The sequence below is a fragment of the Sardina pilchardus genome, chromosome 14 (genome assembly GCF_963854185.1).
Source record: "Sardina pilchardus chromosome 14, fSarPil1.1, whole genome shotgun sequence".
NCBI lineage: Eukaryota > Metazoa > Chordata > Actinopteri > Clupeiformes > Clupeidae > Sardina > Sardina pilchardus.
In genome coordinates this window covers 9,385,704-9,405,545 of record NC_085007.1, presented here as the reverse complement: position 1 = coordinate 9,405,545, position 19,842 = coordinate 9,385,704, and the positions used below count along the sequence as shown (strand labels likewise).

Here is a 19,842-nt window from a genome sequence, read left to right as displayed (position 1 = left end):
GGATTCATTTCTTTGATGACTTGAATGACTTGACTGCGTGCCTCTTGTTTTTGTTTTGTGTTTAAACTGTCCTCAGTCAGGGAGCAAAAACAGCAATAATGAACCAGGACTTTAGAAGATTTCAATAACTTTGGACAGCTATCAGGCAGCCCTTTTCCTATTCAAGTGAATGGAGACGCATACAGGAAGGGGCGGGAGATATGTGTAGACCAGTAGACTACTGCCATATTGGTGTTACGAACTAACCTCATGCATTTCTATGAAGGATTCCTTGAGTGCTGTGTCTCCCCAATTAGAAAAGTCTCTGCTTTCAACCAGATTGGAATTCTAGGACTCCAACAGACTCGATGCCAAGCCGAATGCCAGTGTGCATTTACATTCATTCAGCAGATGATGAATCCGATAGATTTTTAGCATTGAATCAGTCGGATCTGACAAACATTTGACTCAAGCTGAATCCCTGGCCAATTTGTCTTGTAGTTTGAGCCAGTTCATAACGCCTATTAGATGAAGAAACAATCAATATTCCAAATCCAGTCAAATCCAATTGGATTTCTGGCGTGTCTGATATTTTTGTCAAATGTCTTGCAGTGTGAGCAGTCAGATTTACAGTGTGGGCACAGCAATCTCATCCAATTTCAACAGTGTGAGTTATTATGCAAGTTATATATGCAACTGAAAAAGAAGAATCATGTCAGATACATGCACACAATTAAAAAGAGACCAAACAATGAACTTTAAATAAAGCTGTTAATCTTTTCACTCTTCAAACTCTAAACTTCCCAGATCAAGGCTGAACCCATTCAGTCAGCTGATCACGCTGTCTGAGCAGGATTTCACTGGACTGAACACTGTATAGAAATCAGCTGACTGGAGTGCCTGCATGGTTCTGGATTATTTAAACATTCCATTAAACGCATGTATGTGTCTGCTTGCTTATATTGCTGTATAGCCTTCATTTATACTTGAGTGTGTATGAGCATATAGTGTGTGTGGGTGCACACTGTAGAAATATGAATGGTAGTTTCATTAAAATAAAATGTTAAGCATTTCATACTAATGGACTGTGAAGGCGTGTTTGTAATTGTGCGTCTGCATGTGGCATGAGTTAATAAGCTTGTTTACTGTGTATGCATGTGTGTGTGTGTGTGTGTGTGTGTGTGTGTGTGTGTGTGTGCAGTGTGCAGTGCAATGTGTATGTGAGATGCGGTGTGTGTAGTGTGCTGCGGCGCTGTGTATGGGTGTGTGTGTGTGTGTGTGTGTGTGGTGCGGTGTGGTCTATGCTGGCTGCCTGTTCACTGAAGACCCCTGCAGTGTCGGGGACAATACATTTGTGTCCATAACAGGCCAGCAAACAGCTCCATTAGACATGAAAGGCTCCCAACGAGGGCCATCAAAAGGCCTCTCTGTGGGGACCCCGCACACAGAGGGTCTGCTGCAGTCTGTCATCCCGGGGCCCTGCCTCTCCTGGGGGTGGTGGGGGGGTGTAAGTGACACTGGGAACCACTGGAACCTCTCTGATGCCCCCCCCCCACACACACACACACACACAGACACACACTCCCCAGTCGCTGCTGTTACAGCGAAGGCTCCGGCTCGTTGACTTGGGGGACTAATGATGCAGTGTGTACACAAACATGCCCCGTGCAAACACACGCCGACGTGGATAGCCCCAGCCGGGCCAACGGCAGGCAAATATTTGGGTTCGAGAGCAAATAAACACAGCCGTTTCCACAGACAAATTTGGTTAATTACTAGCTAGCTTGAAAAAACAGTAAATAAATCTATAATGCCGTGAAATGGACTGTAACTCCATGTGCAATGTAGAAAATGTGTTTTGAAAAATTAATGATGAATTTGTAGTAATAATAACAGTAATGATGTCAGTTTCAATTTCAAGGGTATACTTCCCATCTCCAATTCAAAGTTTTTTTATATATATAATTTATGGCAATGTCCTTTTAAAACTGAAATGCAACATCCAAGTCATGAAAATGATGCCAAGGCCTCTGATCTGAAGCCTGTCTCATAGTGTAATGGATTCGTTCATATGAAGATTTTCTTGGAAGGTCATCTGTGATACCACAAGAAGGCCCCTATATCAGTCTCATTAAATGTCCCTATCAGTCTCATTAAATGTAAAATGTAATATGTGGCCAGAAAAAAAGTCTCTTCTTCACTCTATTTGGCACTCTATGCCCCCCCCCCCCCCCCACACACACACACACACACAGAGAGAGAGAGAGAGAGAGAGAGAGAGAGAGAGAGAAAGAGAGAGAGAGAGAGAGAGAGAGAGAGAGCGAGCGAGCGAGCGAGAGACACTGTAATCTGTGGCTTTGAAGATGCTGGGCCTGTGCTGTCTGTGCTGGGCTGGAGGTGGCCGAGTCGTCTCCTCCGCCGCTCCTCCCGTCTGCCTGCAGTAAAACCTGCAGTAGCCGTCTGTGTAGCCTCTCCACTCCGCTCCTCTCTCCACTCCTCAAGGCCTCGTGCCGCCACATCAAAGCCCTTTCCACCCACCCACCCACCGTCACCCATCAGCACCCAGCTGCTCCACCTGGAGATGGGAGGACGAGGACGGGGACGTCGTCTACACCTGGGGCCCAGACAGAAACCAGAGATCGCACGGCCACATATGATCCCATGACAGGGAGTAGTAACACTAATGAACTTAATCCAACTGAAGAGAGAAGGAATCACATCCTGGTTGCCTGTACAATACAATCTTACACTGTCAGAGAGAGAGAGAGAGAGATGGACGAAGGGAGAGAGATGGAGGGAGGGAGAGAGAGACAAAATGATAGAGGGAGAGCCATATAGATGGCCAGCCAGACAAAGATTGATTTGGTGATACAGGGAGTGAGAGAAAAAGAGAGTATACAAATGATCATGGTCTTTGAAGTTTTAAACAAGATGACTGAATTAGTGTCAGAGTGGATTCTTTGGGCATGACAGAGAGCAGTGTGGCGTGGCTCATCCGACCAGCCTTCCGGCCCCAGGACTTTCCTCAGGATTTCTCTCTCAACCGCGTAAACCAGGCAGGGAATTGTTTAGCCATGATCAGATTCAAGCATGATCAGATGCATTCATCACATTTTTTAAAAGTGACTTGCTCTGCCATATCCGTTTTACAGCCTGCTACAGGAAACAACATCCAGTTTGAAACAACACAGCACTAATAACGTTTTAATAGGCTTACTCATGCAGGTATGGAGTTTAAGAGAATGTTGCTAATCCACACCAGAACTAAACAAAAAAGCTGGGAGGCTATCGTTTTGTTGCTCTTGCATTGAATTTATGGAGTGGACAGTGCTTTGCCAAAGGCATCAATAGCCTCGCGCTCATTCTTTGAGGACACTGCTGAACTGCGATTATTGTTGCCCTTTGTGCAGTTTTCAGTGGGGCTTTTTGGCTCAATAGGGATCAGACCAATGGCACAATTTATGAACGATCAGAGTGAACCAAGGGAGGGATTAACAGTAAGAGGTTTTGAACAGCCTCTCAGAGTTTTGTTTATTTCGGCAACTAGAAATGATCAAATGGACGGCGACTAACCGCATTTAACCACACAAACTCCCACGTAATCCTACTTGAGATGATTATCGCCCGTCGTCTTGTGAATAGACCCTGATATGCGCTGTTATCTCCATCGGTAGTCGGGTTGACCAGACTGTTGTCTCCTCGGGTTAGTCGGCGAGGCTCAGTGCAGTGCTAACAGACCCATTAACTGCTACCAGAAGGATCAAAGGACCAGAGTGCTTTGATATCAACACCATCTCAAGACTTGCCTCCCACCGCATTCTATGCTGCGTAAACGCTCAGAAAACAACACGCTTGTCTGCGTCTTCTGTAGTCTAGCCTACGTTTTTGAAGATTGTTGGTTTGTTATTATTTTAAGTTTACACATTATTGTTTTACTCACATTGAATGCACACGATAAGGAGCTGATTGTTTCAAAGGGTGATCTGTATTTCATCTGTATCGTGACATGAAGATGATCCTTCATCAACATTAACAGTTTGATTAATCCCCATGAAGTGTTGATCCCTTAACGTGTTGATCCCTTTTTAAAAGAACGAATTTAATCTCCTCACTGATGTTCAAAATGCAATGATACATTGTTGCACCATGGAAAACTAATCTTCTCAAGACACTAGAGAGGATCAGTATTATTTTCTGTTAATGATGATCCAGATAATGTATTAGTAGGCCTATCTAAAACCTTTTCAAGGCTTGCCTGTTTTCTTATCAAAATTGGGCTAAACTCCAGTAGATCAATGCATGCAACATCACTCAAATGAACAGTAGATCTATCTTGATTACAAACATGCACAGGCTACACAGACACACATGCAAACACACAGACACACAGAGAGATGTACAAACGCGCGCGCACACACACACACACACACACACACACACACACACGCACGCGCACACACACACACGCACACACACACACACAAATGCCTCAGACACACCAGATACTGGATAAGAGACAGTGTGAGTATGGATAGGAGATGACTGGGGGGTGGGGTGGGGGGGTAACATCTCCAGACTTGCTGGAGCCAAGAATTAATGGGCTCATTGAGGGCCGATTGAGACGTCTTAATTACTGCACTTGTGAAAACTTGAGGGGAGGTCAGGGGAGCAGGAGGATGTTCCCTTTGATCTCTGAGTAAGTGAATTGTAAATGAGCCGGGTCACCCCTATAAATACTTCAGCTGCCTCTCTGTGACACACACATACACACACACAAGCTCGACGCCACAAGCCTGCAGACAAGCAACAAGACTGAAGAGCCCCTGTTTGCTCCACTGCTGCATCACACTGATATTTAGACCCTCATTGCGGATACTAGCTCCTCTGCCAGGAAAACACAGGACCAGGCACAGGACTGGAACAGAACTGAAGTTTTCCTCAGGACTGTTTTTGGTTGTGCTTTTTTCCCCCTGCCTGTTGTTGGATTTTACGAGCGTCTGGATTCGCCATGAAGGGACACTTCTCAGTAGAGTGGCTCTCACAGAGCAGCCAGATGATCATGGAGAGCCACCGGCCTGCTGTTCCTGTTCCCACGGCAGCCCCAGGAGTTCCACAAACGCCCAGCACCTCCGGGACCGTCCCTGAGAGCCTCCCAGGGTACTACAGGCAGTGCAGGCCGCTCCAGGGCCCACCTCGGGAGGCTGTTACAGAGAACCGCAACGGTTCCACACTAAACCAGCAGAGCCAGGAGGTCGGAATGAACATCCAGCAATGTGCTCAAGGTGAGGCTCTTAAACAGTCTTCAATCCAGTGATGTGGTCTAGTTAGCTGTAGTGGATATACTGTGATGTAGTAGTCAGCTGTAGTGGGTATACTGTGATGTAGTAGTTAGCTGTAGTGGATATACTGTGATGTAGTAGTTAGCTGTAGTGGATATACTGTGATGTAGTAGTTAGCTATAATAGTGGGTATACTGTGATCAACCTCAAATGTTAATATCTATTCTTGCCTATTTTAAGTGGGTATGAGATGGTGATGCTTTATAAGTGGGTATAGGCTACTGTGTATCCCTATGTATATTACGTGGACTACACTACTGCTTCCATCTCTTTTAACTTAAATATTGAGAATTTCAGAGCTGATGTGTAGCTGAGATGATTACATTTTGAGATTGAGCTATGATAAGATTTCTAAACACAATAGTTATTCACTCATGGAATGCATTTCCCTCAATCAGATTACTTTGTTATTACAAGCCGATGTTTGACCATTTGTGCTATATTGTTCAATTCCCTCAGGTCAAGAGACGGGGTTTAACACAGAGGAAGAAGAAACGTCTGGCTATGAGAGCGAAGGTGGGCAATCGCTGTCCCCCAGTGTGATGAGGGACAGTGCCCAGTCAGCAGTGTCTCCCTCCAGTGGCCGGAGACCCCGTACGGCCTTCACGGCGGAGCAGATCAACAGCCTGGAGAAGGCCTTCAAAAGGAACGCTTACCTGGGCACTCAGGACAAAGCTGAGCTCTGCAAGAGGCTCAACCTCTCAGATAAGCAGGTAAATACCTTTCTTTTGTAACATTATCAAACTCTCAATAACTGTACACATTTTAGTCATTGTTACTTCTTTATTCTTCTAACTGTGAGGAAATAATGCTAAATATGTACAACTACTCAAGACGATGAGATTTTAAATTGGTTCAAGCTGTATAATGAGTCTAAACATGAAGAGGTCTGTGATTTATTATAATGTTTACACAGTAGAACTCAATTCTCCCTTTCCTCTCTTTCTCTCTCTCAGATCAGGAACTGGTTCCAGAACCGTCGCATGAAGCTGAAGCGGACCGTGCAGGACGCGCTGGCACACGCCTGCCAGGCCAAGGTGGCATCTCACCTGATGCAGTACCCCGAGCTCCAGGCCTACCGCACGGCACCGTACCCCACTGCCCACTACTATCACCCACAGGACTCATCTGCGGCCTACGTGACCCCTTCCGGCCTCCACTACAGCCCTGCGATGAGCGGTCACCTGCACAGCTTACCTGTGGACACCCTCTATCAGTACAACGGGCTGCCGACCTTGGCCGTAGCCCCTGCGGGTACCCCAAGGATGGTGCCGTACCAGGCCTACACACATCAGTATTAGCCTGGTTTGAGTAGGACATGCTCTCGGCCCAAACTAAACTTACTGACGCACCTGAAAAAGTCTATCTTGAAGGGACCAACGTAGCAGTGGATTCTTTCTGGATAACGCCAGGTAGAAGAAAATCTGAAAAGCACATAGAACCCAGCTCACAGCAAGAGGTCCCGCTCCTGCATCTGCCGTGGTGAAGATGTTTGTTTGAGCCGGCGGCTAACCTGGAGTGTCTTTCATCTCTGCAGAGAATTTCTAGGGGTTACCCACACAGCAATGCAATACTTGAAGCTTTGTGGCTTAGTTTACATCATTTTGTGTTATTTATTCAGTCTAGTGATTATGGGGAAAAAGAACACTCAGGGAAAAGATGGATTGGATTTAGATGGTATTTTAAATTACTGGTTCCTTCTGAAAACACAATGTGTTTTATTTCTGAGTTCTTTTTGTGGCCTCTCACCAATCTCAAAGATGGAGTGCAATATTACATACAATGCTGTGCTATTTGAAGTTGATGTTGTATACTGTGACCAACTTATTTTAAAAAGAAAATATGTACATTTTGTAAAGTTCAGTAATATGTATATACAAGATTTTGTGTATTGGATGAATGTTTATTGAATAAATTGAATGTTTAAAACGGAAATAGTGATTCAATTCGTTCTTGTTGATTGACTTAGAAAAAAAATGCAATTGTTCTTATGAGACAGAATATCTCAAATAAATCCATCATCCTTTGCCTGAAATCATGATGTCATCATCTCAAGAGAATTAACTTAGCCCCCACAGAGCATCACAACTGAGTGTGGAAGGAAGTGGGCCTTGAGAACATCAGTCAATCAACATGCCTCCTCGATCCTGGAGGGGCGTTCCCACTGATCTATAACTAACACTGGATAAACTATCCCATTGTTTCCCCCCCATCATTCTTTATGTAGATCAGTGAGGATCAAGGCCAGAGGAGCGAGGGAGGACATATAAAAGCACAAATGAGAGGCACCCAATATCTCCATCAGATTATTACTCTTTACTGAATTGCAAACAGCTCTTCACTTTTTCTGTTTGTTTGTGGGAGTTGGAGGTACCTCATTGTATTATAAAGGACAGCCATATTTTTATGACAAAGTACAGTATAGTTAGATAGTCAATAAGCGGCCCATCCCCCCGGCTTATTACACTGCAACCTGTTATGGCCTACAGTACTTGGTATAGCAGTGAGACAAAAAAGTGTTTCCACAACAGAAATGCTTTGATTTCAATGTGTGGTTTGAATTATAAACAGGCTAACCCCTCGGAGTCACATGTTAAATTCCATGACCGATTCCTAACAAAAAAAAAAAAAAAAGAGAAACCTATAATGAAAAGTACAATACACTGACAAGATTTTAAAGCAACCATGTAACATTCAAAACTCGTTCAGTTTTTTTTTTGTGAGCGCAAAATGAATAAATGGGCATTGAATAAACAAAGTTGGGTTAATCACAACTCAAGAAAGCAGTAAAGCTAATTACCAGATGGTCTACACCAATTCTGTAAAAATATTTTTGCTGTATTTTGGCAAGTAAATTATAACCTGCTGTAACACAATTTCCTGATATTCCACTGCCCCAAATATGATACAATTACATCGCAGCTGAGACAACATATACCACTGCAATGGATAATTCTATAGCAGCCAACACATTGAGGTATTGGACACAACTCATATTTCAAATTGCCTATATGCTGTAGTGACCAGATGATTTAAGAACATAATACAGTAATTTCCCGCATGGCAGTGTTCTATGCCAGTTAAATGAAACAAAAGCATATTAACTGCCCCCCCTGTACTAACCTCACAGCAGAAGAAATATTTGCAAAATCAATGTATAAGCCAATACTAATCACCCAATTCCTTTACTTTATTCTAGCACCTCCCTTTTGGCACTGTAGTATCGTTGGTACAGCAACAGAAGGATGCCACAGAATGGTACTGTTCAGGTTGGTTGTTTTGGTATACACTTAATAAATTCTGCCTATGAAAACGCAAATAATTGCGTACTGTATCAAACCCTATCGCTTGGTGGAAACAAGATATTACCAGCAGTAGTGACTAGCCATGGGCCTCGACGAATGAGGGCGGTGCTTCGTCCTCTTCACCTCTGTATAAGCACTGTGCACTATAGGGTTGAAGTTGGCAAACCAGTTTCCTGTTGTTCGTAGACATGGCCGTCAACAAAAACCTGAAGGAGGGCTTTAGTTGTACCAAAGCTTAAGAGATCTAAGGAACACTGCTGAGTGATGCCAATGACGCCAAGATGCAAAGAACGTCGACGACAACCACCTCTAAAAATAATTCTGTACCACTGCAGCATTTTAGTCCTATACAAAGGGCCAATTGGAATATACTACAGGCAATTCAGAGTACAGCTTCTTTCATTCAACCCATTTAATCACATATGATCAATAGATAGGACAACATATTATTAAAAAAAACACACCAAGACAGTTTTTTTAAAAAGACATTTAAAACATTTTATGTATAAAACAGTTTTTTTTTTAAGGAATGACAGCCAATGTCTATGAAAGTGATCCTTGACAAATTATCTGGTTTGCATTCGGTAAACAATCTGAGAGGATATAGAAGTCAAGTTCATTTTTTTTTTCCTTTAACCAAAACATCAAAAAAGTACAGGAAAAATAAAATAATAATTAAAAAAATCAAGTCTACCTGACCAACTCAGGGCAGTATCCCCATATGTGTATCAAGCATAGTCCTGGACTAAAAGCAAACATCGATGAAAAACTCAAATTGGAAAAAAGGCTTTTAAGTTGTCGGACTAAAGTTAATTCACGTATAGGCCGCTTTAGGTTTAACTACAATTACAAAATAATCAGAAACAGAATGTCATGCTGATTGCCGTCCTCTATACAAACACACACACACGTAATATCACTGTCCTCTATGCCCTCTTCTATACATACACAGGTAACATCAGTGTCCTTTATGCAGTCTTCTGTTGTCCCTTCTTCCCAATCAGGGATTTGTGGATGTGTGGAATCACACCTGCAGTTTAGAACAAAAGAATGCATTAAAAAAAGTATAGGATGAGAGGCAGGTAAGAGGAAAGCGCACACACACGTGCATAAACACACACACACACACACACACACACAGTACTTAATTCACCGAGTATCCACAGTACATAATTCACTGAGTATCCACTCATCACTGCATGAAAACAGAATTGTTACAAGAGTGAATCTTTTGAGGTTAAAGTAAAACTGGAACTCACCGCCTCCAGCGATGGTGGCTTTGATGAGCGAGTCGAGCTCCTCGTCCCCTCTGATGGCAAGCTGCAAGTGGCGAGGCGTGATACGCTTCACCTTCAAGTCCTTGGAAGCATTGCCAGCCAACTCCAGCACCTGAAAAGGGCAGACCAGACTTAGTGAGCCACCTGCAGGATTCTTCCACACTTCGCAGGCTAGTTTCACTACAGCGCCACAACACACACTGGCTCATTCTACTAATGGCCTGAGCTTTACCGATGATTTTTGTAAATGATTTCTCTGAAAATGCAACCGTAAACTGTAAACCGTAACCGTAAACTAGGATTATTTGTTGTATATTTCAATTTCTTTCAAAGCTGCCTTCTGCTGGTACCTTCACTGCATTTCACCATAAACCACAGCAGACACATAGTGCAAATATCTTACCTCAGCAGTCAGGTACTCCAGGATGGCAGCGCTGTACACAGCTGCTGTGGCTCCAACACGTCCATGGCTTGTTGTGCGTGTCTTCAAGTGCCTATGGATACGTCCCACTGGGAACTGTAGAATATGGCACATTGGGACATATTGTTGTACATTTTAGAATTTAGGACAGAGTCTGATACAAGATATACTGTTATTGTGGTTAAAGCTACTTCAGCATTTGCCCATAACATTTACATCACAGAAATAAATCCATTTAATTAATGTCTGTACCTGAAGTCCAGCTCTTTGGGAACGGGATACTGCCTTTGCCTTGGCTTTCCCACTGTCTTTTCCAGCTTTTCCTCCAGCCTGTTCAAAAAAGTTAGGCTGATTAGAAACGTTGCTCAACAAATCCTTCAACTCTCGACTCTCATCAAGTTTTAATGCCATTGTTAAACTGAGAACGTCCAGTAGACAGCACCACCTCACTTGCCAAAAAGCAGGCAAAGAAGAGATGTTGATGGAAATTAATGAATGTATTAATCCCCTACGGAAATCTCGCATACATTATCCACGTACGGTTAGAAGTGTGCCGGGTTAATTAGCAAGGTGGCTAACTCTGACGGCACCGCTGTGACAGAATTTCACTCCTGCTTGTTTGCAAACAGACAACGAGGTCTCTGCAACTTGGACAATCGCATGGATGAAAAACGACGTGAAATGAATCATTCCTCGTGAACACGGATTTCCGCATCGAATGCATCTTAATTAAACTGTACAGATTTGCATTAAAATTGACATAGTTTAAGAGTCAACAATAAGCTACCGGTAATTGGCAATGTTAATGTAAACGTTAACTGGCAACTTAGCTTAGTTACGTTGTCGTTAAGTGCAGGCGAACGTTACATCAGGGTATGGAACTGGCAACCTAACGTTAACAAGAGCTAAATGCTACTACCTCGAATAGAAGTGGTTGAGTCGAGAAAGATTTTTGAAGGACCTGCTGAACAAATATATATTTTAAATGCTCACTCTATAAAGCGTGTGTTCGTTCGTTTGTGACACGATTGGCGCTCTTTCCAGCAAGCCAACTGGATACATAATACTTGCCAAACTAAAGAACTCATGTTAACGTTAAACATGCACTGCGAATATCAATCGTTCACCATTTAACGTTACACTAAGTAAAGCTAGAGTATAAGAATATTCTGACAAAAAAATATCTATGCAGCCTTACCATAGCACCGCTTAAATGTCCAGTAACCCTGCTGAATTTGAGGCGGAGGGAAACAATAAAGCTCTTTCGCTCATGCAAACCTGTATGAGAGAATTGATTCTCGTGAGCTCGCCAAACAGCCAATAGCAGCCGCCCATACTGTTTTGAATATTTCTTAAGCCAATAGCAACATCGTTTGTACGGATCTCAACGGTTGTTCCAACAAAGTGCGCACGCGCTCCTGCATGTCCAATAAGATTAGGTGTTCATTGCGCGCAAGCAGTTATCAACCATGATTTAGTCCATTTAAAACCTAATGCAGTAAATACATTGTTCAACCGAAAGGTTACATTAAGCGATACATATTCTACTGTCTATGGTTACACTTAAAAAAAAAAACTTCGCTCAGACAAGTTACATAAAAAAAACATTAGAAGTGGTATTACATGTAGCTGCCTTTAGAGGGAGCCAGACATATGTAAGAGACAGGGCCTACATCTACTTTTTAATCTCTCATCATTTCATTTTACCAGAGAATGTCCGAGACGGGCTCTGATTTTACTCATAGCTGCTAGTAAAAGGTGCAACGTCCATGTGGATCTATCCATATCTCTATCTATAGAATGTAGGCTGATCAAAGGAAAGGAAATCAAACCATGTTTTGAAAAACTAAAATAACTGAGAAGTGAAAAAAATCATCAAAAATCGAATTTACATTTTGTTTTACATGCATATACTTTTCTGTTGAAGACCTAGATTATCTTTTTAAACAAATGAATTGCCACGTATTGTCATGTTCGCAAGAGATGTAGCCTTAATACCTACAAATGACAATACTGACAAAAAACACACAAGAAATCTCGTCTATCATAGTCATTTGCAATACACTGTATTTGCTTAATACATTATCATGTGGTCTCCTGCTGATATTGACAGAGCTATAGCCTACATAAACATGAATGCGGTGGTCTCCAACTACAGGCTATTGCTAATGGCACAGAATGGACTGCACAATATTTGGTAAACCCGCGTTAAACTAGTGGCATACACTACAGGCGCTTTGGAGGCTTCAGGCGCACCCAGTCCTGATTGGACCGCGCCACATGCATGGGAAAGATGACAAGATATGTCATGTCAACTTAGTTAACAAAAGTTCCATAGTGTCTTAGTATAAAAATAAAATAGGAATACAACACGTTGCATTAGGATGATGTATAGATGCAAAATATGATTTGATTGTTTGAGTGTGACCACAAATATCTTGCCATAGATGTTATGGGTCGTGATGAAACAGGGTGTATACAATTCTATGAACAGTGGCCTGTCATGTAAAGTGGGGTAGTAGGATTAGCCTATCTTTATTTCATCTCGTTCTAACCTAGGCCTATTCGTGGCCTGCAGTCATAACAAGGATTTTAGTTGGGGTAGTTGAATGTTGCCTCTCTTTTCAGTCAGTATTACAAATGCAGTGCATATGACAGCAGAATCATCGGTGTTTATCAATAAAGAGTCGTGTCTTCGATCCAGCAAATAGTCTGAAATGTAAAACAAACAACAAACAATAAAACACTCAATAAGAATCGTTCTTGTTTATTTGTGAACGCAGAAGGCTACATTATGAACGTCACTGACCCCAGGCCAGTTGATAAGGGCATCGCGATTATGGAAGTACACCATTACAAGAGAAAAAACAGAGAGGAAATGACGCCTATGCAGCGGATGTAGTTTCTGGCAAGTCATATGTTAGGATCCCGCCTCAAATGGATGATTGAAGAATAAAATGGCCAATTGGAGGACGTAAAGTGATTCCACAGTTGTAATTGGCAGAAGTCAGGCCAATGTGACTGAAGTAAACGAGTCCCTGCAGTATCACTGAGAAGGGTGTTCACTGTATGCTGCGCGTAAGATACGCAGGAGAGAGAACGAAGCGGGCTGGTGGCGGTGAAGATGGCGGATGGAGACAGTGGGAGCGAGCGCGGTGGTAGTAGTGGAGGAGGAGGAGGCGGCAGCGGGTTTCAGCACTTCCAACGGGAGCAGGAGACCCAGGAACTTGCTTCCAAGAGGCTTGACATTCAAAACAAGCGGTTCTACCTAGACGTCAAGCAGAATTCGAAGGGCAGGTTCATCAAGATAGCCGAGGTCGGGGCCGGGGGCTCCAAAAGTCGCCTGACCCTCTCCATGTCAGTTGCGGCCGAGTTTCGCGACTACTTAGGGGATTTCATTGAGCACTACGCCCAACTTGGGCCCAGCAGCCCTGAGCAAATCGCGCAGTCATCCGGTGGAGATGACGGTGGGCCTAGACGAGCCTTAAAGAGCGAATTCTTAGTCAGAGAAAACCGAAAATACTACCTCGATCTGAAGGAGAATCAACGGGGGAGGTTCCTCCGAATCCGACAGACCGTCAACCGTGGGCCCGGTTTCGGAGTTGGAGGCCCTGGGGGCGGAATGCAGGCAGGCCAAACCATCGCGCTCCCGGCCCAGGGCTTAATAGAGTTCAGAGACGCCCTTGCCAAGCTTATAGATGATTACGGTGGGGACGACGAGGAACTGGCCGGTGGCACAGCAGCGGGGGGTTACGGCGAGCTTCCCGAGGGAACATCCATCATGGTGGACTCCAAGCGCTTCTTCTTTGACGTCGGGTCCAACAAATACGGAGTGTTCCTGAGAGTTAGCGAAGTCAAACCAAGCTACAGGAACTCTATAACTATCCCATTTAAGGCCTGGGGTAAGTTCGGTGGAGCATTCAGTCGGTATGCAGAGGAGATGAAAGAAATCCAGGAGAGACAACGGGATAAAATGTACGAGAGGAGGGAAGAGTCGGAGGGCGAAGATGTGGAGGACGACTGAACCCCCCTCAAGGCTGTCCAGCTGACGTGAGATCTGCAGATGAATAACGATGCAGTACGCAGACATGACAGATTTACAAAGTGCATGACGAATCGAACTTATACTAAAATATTGTGGCGTAATATACATTTGACAGAATTATAGATGTGTAAGATCCGAAGTTTTTTTTGTTTGTAACGAGGGTTGTTTGGGGGGTCACAATTATAGTAAAAGCCATGGGCAAAAGGTGCACGACAGGAACGTCTTATAAGACAAGAAAAAGTATGATTTGTTATAAAGGCCTATGATAACATGGCATTCTCCTAAACCAGCAACTCTTCATCCTAAGAGGACAAAAATCTTTATACTGTCAGATTATGATGACAAACAAATCTTTATAATATCAGATTGTAACATTTATATTAAGAAAAAAAAAATACCCCCTACCCATCAACCCACATGCATTTGCTTATGTGTATTGTTGCTGTTTAGCTAAAGACATGGGAGAGGTGCTCCAGTTGTAGCTCTGTCGATGTCTCTCCTGTGCCTGGGCCCTTTACGTTTAAAAACTAGTCCCAGGGGGTCCAGAGCACTCTTGTGTCTATCTGTGGGGTGTTTATTTGGCTTCAAGGTGTGTAGAAATGATAAGGTTGGCTTTTGCAATATGATGTCAAGATCTTTAGCCATTTCCATAAGGCCCACAGTGAGTGAGTGAGTGAGTGAGCTCCTTTGAGCTGAGCGAGCCTGCAATGGCTGAAACATTGCTACTTTAGATGACAGCCTCCATACATGGTAGAAGTCTGTCACCAGAGCTGCTGACTGATCTTACTCCCATAAATCAGCCTAGCCTCTTACATTTGCAAAGCATTGGTTCAGAATTTGTAAACATAATTGGGACACTTATTTTTTTTGACAACATAACATAAGATCAGAGGAATATATTAGCAGAGTGGATTAACGATATAACTGCATCAAATGAAATGTCGCGTGCAAGTCCAGCTGTCTTCCACGCCCCCCCCTGCCAAGAAGCCGTCTGCCCGACCAACGTCCAGCTTCCTGAATGGGGAGACGTGCCATTGGTCCAAAATGGACAATCTTACTGGGATCAATGCAGGACGCCAGAACTCTCAGAAGTTATCAGCTGAAGAATGACGCAGTCTGCTGTCTGGAGTTCTCATGGACTGACAAAGAGAGAGTTCCTCTACTCTCTGCCCATCGTGGAGACTAAAGCGTCAACAACATTGGACCTTGACTGTGAGGTAACACACATGTCATTCTAATACTCCCAAGAAGTAGAGGTAGCTCTCTCCAGTGGCTGGTCCATGCACAGGCCTCAACACACTCCTGGTCATTAATGGACTGAATCGCATGAATGGTTTCTTTTTCTTTTGTAAGAAAACTTATATTTGCAGATTATACTTTATGAGAGAAAAAAAAACGGAACAAACCAGCATATTTTTAATTACTTAAATAGAATATATCTATACGAATGACAGAATTATAAAGCCATATTAGGCTGATTTCATAAAGCAAAGCTGGGGAGAAGCATTGGTCAGATATTTTTTCCTTTTTTCATTTTTGTTTGTTTTCCTATAGAAAGTGGAAGAACACGTCTAAGTAAAGAAAATATAAAATGCAATGTATCTTGACTGTATAAAAGATTCCCATCTTTTCTTCCTCACAATATATGTTGACAATGTACTGGTTAATGTGTTTTCTGAAAGTATAGACAACATTTTATTTAGCACACTATCTAACAGATGGGACCCATGTCACAACCATGTGAGTCATTTGTTTTTTCTAAAAATGTGCATCTCTGTCCCACATTTGGAGTTGTCTTCTGTTTTGATTTATCGAATTATCAGAAGAATTCATTTCTATATTTGTTTATTTCGCTCTAATCCCAGGGAAGAAGACTATATAGTTTTGATGGGCAAGCAAGCAAAATAGAAAGACGTAATACCCTGAACCTGTGGTGGTCACTTGTCTCAGTGTTGGCCTACAGTGGCAGCAGTAAAGGGAGGTTGGCTTCCTCTCTAACGTTTAGGCTAGTTGAAAAGAGTTAGGACAGACTGATCTCCATACACACACACACACACACACACACACACATACACACACACACACACACACTTCATTACTGCACTTTATATAGGGTTAACAAGTTAACAGGAATAACTGGTCAAATCTAGTGCAATGTGAACACACCTACTGGGCTGCTTCTGTACTGGGAGATGCCATTTTAGTAGAGCTGTGCAAACCTCACTTTTATTATAATAACTGTACTGTTGTCTTGTACAGTGGCAGCTGTTTCACTTGTAAGTGTGCGTGTTAGTTGCTGTAACTCTATGATCTTCTAGACTATTTAAAAACAAAGTAACAAAAAAAGCCCTTTTTTTTGCTAACACACGCAGAACACACAGAAACCACAGACAGGGAGAGCGTTTGAGCGGAGTGGATTTGGTCTTGAGCTATAAAACTTGATGCCTCCCAGAGTTTGCCGAGCTCGGGAGGTGAGCAGCAGCAGCAGCAGCAGCAGCAGCAGCCAGTGAGCCGTATTCGGCCATCACGCCGGCAGTGCCATCTCGCCCAATAGGCTGCGCCGCTGCAAGGAGGATTCACTCTAAATCTACAATGGCGGCAGCTGCGCAGGCCGCGCGGCGTCACTGGTGCTGTGTGTGTGTGTGTGTGTGTGTGTGTGTGTGTGTGTGTGTGAGCTGACTGTGCAGCCGGGGCTATTTTAACGTCCAGGCCCGCAGCAGGGCCGGCATTCCTCCCCCCCAGGAAACTCGGGAGCTTCAGCTGTGCTGCCGAGGGCTGACGGCTGCCTCTGACCGCTGAGAGACACAAGGGCCTGATTGTCGAGGCTGCCACATGCTCACACGCGCGCGCACACACACACACACACTCACACCGCCACCACCCTTGCAAAAACCTAATTACACCAGGGCCTACACTAAGTGCACATGTGACGGAGGCAGATTTGCCTTAGTCACGGCTGTGGACCGACGCAAAGTAGGCAGAGTTGGGAATCTGTGTTAATGCTCAAGCTCTCTATACATTTGAGAATCTGTTGAATTTCATAAATTGCCTATTAGCTAAGCACTTGTTAACTATATGTATCTGTGATTAGTAGAAAGCAGTTAGTTTTGGTTATCGACAACAAACATTGTGTGACAGGGAAAAAAAAAAAAAAAAAAGAACAGCAATTCACTGTGGTCTTGTACGGCTGCCTAACATTGTTAAGTGGGTATTTTGACACAGGTCTGGTGCTATTGATTGTAAAGTGAGCGTGAAAGATATCTTGCGCATTTACCTAAAGGCTTGTGTTTGTTGTCACAATCACGGGGATAAATCCACCGTTACTGGGGTGGCACGGCGCCAGGGCGGAGGGAGGCAAGGTGTCGGGCGGAGATTACTCCAGACCAGGGCACGGGGCACGGGGCACAGGGCGCATGGGTTGGCAGCGCCGAGAGACGGGAGCCAACTGAAAGTGTGACGCAGCAGGAGCAGCTGCTGCCAGGACATTCCTTTAGTTCCCTACCTTCCTACGCACACACACACACACACACACACACACACACTCAATCACACACACGGCCCTTCCCTAACCCCCCTTGCCCATACACTTGCTCACTCTTTCTCACACATACACACCCTTCCATGCCCCTGCCCCCCCCACCACCACCTCCCTTTACACACTCATACACGCACATTCACAGACTCATACACATAGGTCTTCCACTTGCCCTCCCTCACACACACCCCCTCACTTACCCTCCCTCACACACACACACACACACACACACCCTCACTTACCCTCCCTCACACACACACCCTCCTTTCAGCTGCTGCGCTGACCGCCTTGTGGACCTTTGGAGTTTAAAAAGGGTTGATTGGTAGGAGGGGCTTCATTTGGGTCTGCAGTAGAGTAGCCCTGACCTGCACATAGTCTCACACACACACACACACACACACACTCTCTCTCTAGTGGCTCACGGAAATGGTACAGTGGTGTCCTGGGACCTGTTTATTTGTGTGTGTGTGTGTGTGTGTGTGTGTGTGTGTGTGTATAGAGGGTGATTGCAAACACAAAACTATATGAAAACTCCTGAAAAAGTTTTTGAGTGCTGATGTTCGTTCAAATGACTCGCATGTAATATCCTACATAGTCTGCGGCTTGCGTTTTAACACTACGCTCATGTGCTCTGGAGGCATCCGGGTGGTCTGTGAGGGGGTCGCTGCCATGGCGACTTGCTGGACTGTGCTGCTCGTAGTGTTGCATCTCGTTGCAACACTACAGTCTGAGCTGGACTTGACCTCTGTGACCTCTCAGAGCCGTGACCGTGAACCGTCACGCGAGCGAGCGATGAGGCTCCAGAGTGTCAGTGCGCACTTTGACGGACGTTGGTCAGATAACTTTCCACGTCCGCTGTATCGTACCGTAATCACGGGCGAGTTTGTGAGTCGCTAGTCAGTGGCGGATGGGCAGTGGGGTTAGTGAACACACACATATGCAGCTGTCTGTTGTCTCTGAGGCCTCTCCAGTCCTCCACGTGCATGTTACTGTGTCGGCTTCAACACGACTACCCGCTCCTGCGACAGGAAGTGAACTGGAGCATTTGCTCAGGGAGCTTCCTCCTGTCCATCTCGACGTGGAAGCAACAGCATTTCACCGCTGTGACAGCTGACACGGAGAGAACTCGGCCCGAATCAATTAGTGACTCGATTCAGGGGTACCTGAGAGTAGCCGCTCGACGCTCGGTTTGAGTTCCTCCGTTTTCACTGTCACACGTTTACTCTCAGATTTGCACTTTTTATAAACATTTTTTTTCCGATTTTAACTGCTACATCAGAGGCGACTTCAGACACAGATACAATTTAGGCATTAGGACAAAAAGCCATCACCATCAGTTTGTTTTGTATGTTTGAATGGAAATGAAAAAAAAAGAACAGTGGTTCATTGAGTTAAAACTGTAACAATGTATTTGGTTTTAAATAGTTCTAATGGGTTTTTGCTCGTGAATAATTTGTTGACGTTCTACTGTGTCAGCAAACTGTGTGTGTGTGTGTGTGTGTGTGTGTGTGTGTGTGTGTGCGCTCTCTTGTTTCCTACTCGTTGCATTCATTCATTCTCTGCACGGCACACCACCGTTTGCTTCCAACGTCCGAAGGACAAACGTCTGCTCAGTTGTCCCGGAACAGAGCAGAACCAGCCTCGGTTCTGTGGCTTCAGACACAGAGACATAGAGAACCGCTGGTTACAGGGTTCTCCGGCGCCTTTAGAACAGCCAAGCACCTCTAGCTCCTGACAGACTGTGACCAACCACAGGCTCCTTGAAGCATCCTCCTTTTGGCTACAGCATTTTTCCAACAGAGATTTGAGAACATTTAGAGATCTATATTTAGAAACTGCTATGTATGTTTGTAACATAATAAAGACTGATATAAGTGATGGAAAATACTATGTGACTCATGGTAGAATTTGTCCTTGTTATTTCTTATCATGGTTGAGTAT

The 19,842-nt window shown here is 44.1% G+C and overlaps 3 protein-coding genes across 3 annotated transcripts; 2 read left to right on the top strand and 1 right to left on the bottom strand.

Annotated features, from left to right (window-relative positions):
* Positions 1–4,987: 4,987 nt before the first annotated feature.
* ved (ventrally expressed dharma/bozozok antagonist) lies at positions 4,988–6,619 on the top strand. Its single transcript, XM_062554834.1, has 3 exons — positions 4,988–5,261; positions 5,778–6,031; positions 6,275–6,619. Exons 1-3 carry the CDS (start codon positions 4,988–4,990, stop codon positions 6,617–6,619), a joined length of 873 nt encoding a protein of 290 aa, XP_062410818.1.
* Positions 6,620–9,016: 2,397 nt separating this feature from the next.
* On the bottom strand, positions 9,017–11,649 carry LOC134101200 (histone H2A.V). The gene is made up of 5 exons (XM_062554801.1): positions 11,520–11,649; positions 10,574–10,651; positions 10,304–10,417; positions 9,883–10,012; positions 9,017–9,653 (listed from the first exon to the last, which is right to left on the bottom strand). Exons 1-5 carry the CDS (start codon positions 11,520–11,522, stop codon positions 9,592–9,594), a joined length of 387 nt encoding a protein of 128 aa, XP_062410785.1. The 5' UTR covers positions 11,523–11,649; the 3' UTR covers positions 9,017–9,591.
* Positions 11,650–13,366: 1,717 nt separating this feature from the next.
* On the top strand, positions 13,367–16,150 carry purbb (purine-rich element binding protein Bb). Its single transcript, XM_062553753.1, has one exon. The coding sequence runs from the start codon at positions 13,446–13,448 to the stop codon at positions 14,343–14,345; it is 900 nt and encodes a 299-aa protein (XP_062409737.1). The 5' UTR covers positions 13,367–13,445; the 3' UTR covers positions 14,346–16,150.
* Positions 16,151–19,842: the final 3,692 nt, after the last annotated feature.

What these genes read in the sequence shown, in the direction of transcription:
- ved (XM_062554834.1), top strand. Translation starts at nt 4,988, where the DNA reads ATGAAGGGACACTTCTCAGTAGAGTGGCTCTCACAGAGCAGCCAGATG. An exon ending in CATCCAGCAATGTGCTCAAG is followed by an intron (nt 5,262 to 5,777) that starts GTGAGGCTCTTA and finishes CAATTCCCTCAG; the next exon opens with GTCAAGAGACGGGGTTTAAC. An exon ending in TCAACCTCTCAGATAAGCAG is followed by an intron (nt 6,032 to 6,274) that starts GTAAATACCTTT and finishes TCTCTCTCTCAG; the next exon opens with ATCAGGAACTGGTTCCAGAA.
- LOC134101200 (XM_062554801.1), bottom strand. An exon ending in CCCAAAGAGCTGGACTTCAG is followed by an intron (nt 10,418 to 10,573) that starts GTACAGACATTA and finishes CATATTCTACAG; the next exon opens with TTCCCAGTGGGACGTATCCA. An exon ending in TGGAGTACCTGACTGCTGAG is followed by an intron (nt 10,013 to 10,303) that starts GTAAGATATTTG and finishes TGCCCTTTTCAG; the next exon opens with GTGCTGGAGTTGGCTGGCAA.
- purbb (XM_062553753.1), top strand. Translation starts at nt 13,446, where the DNA reads ATGGCGGATGGAGACAGTGGGAGCGAGCGCGGTGGTAGTAGTGGAGGA.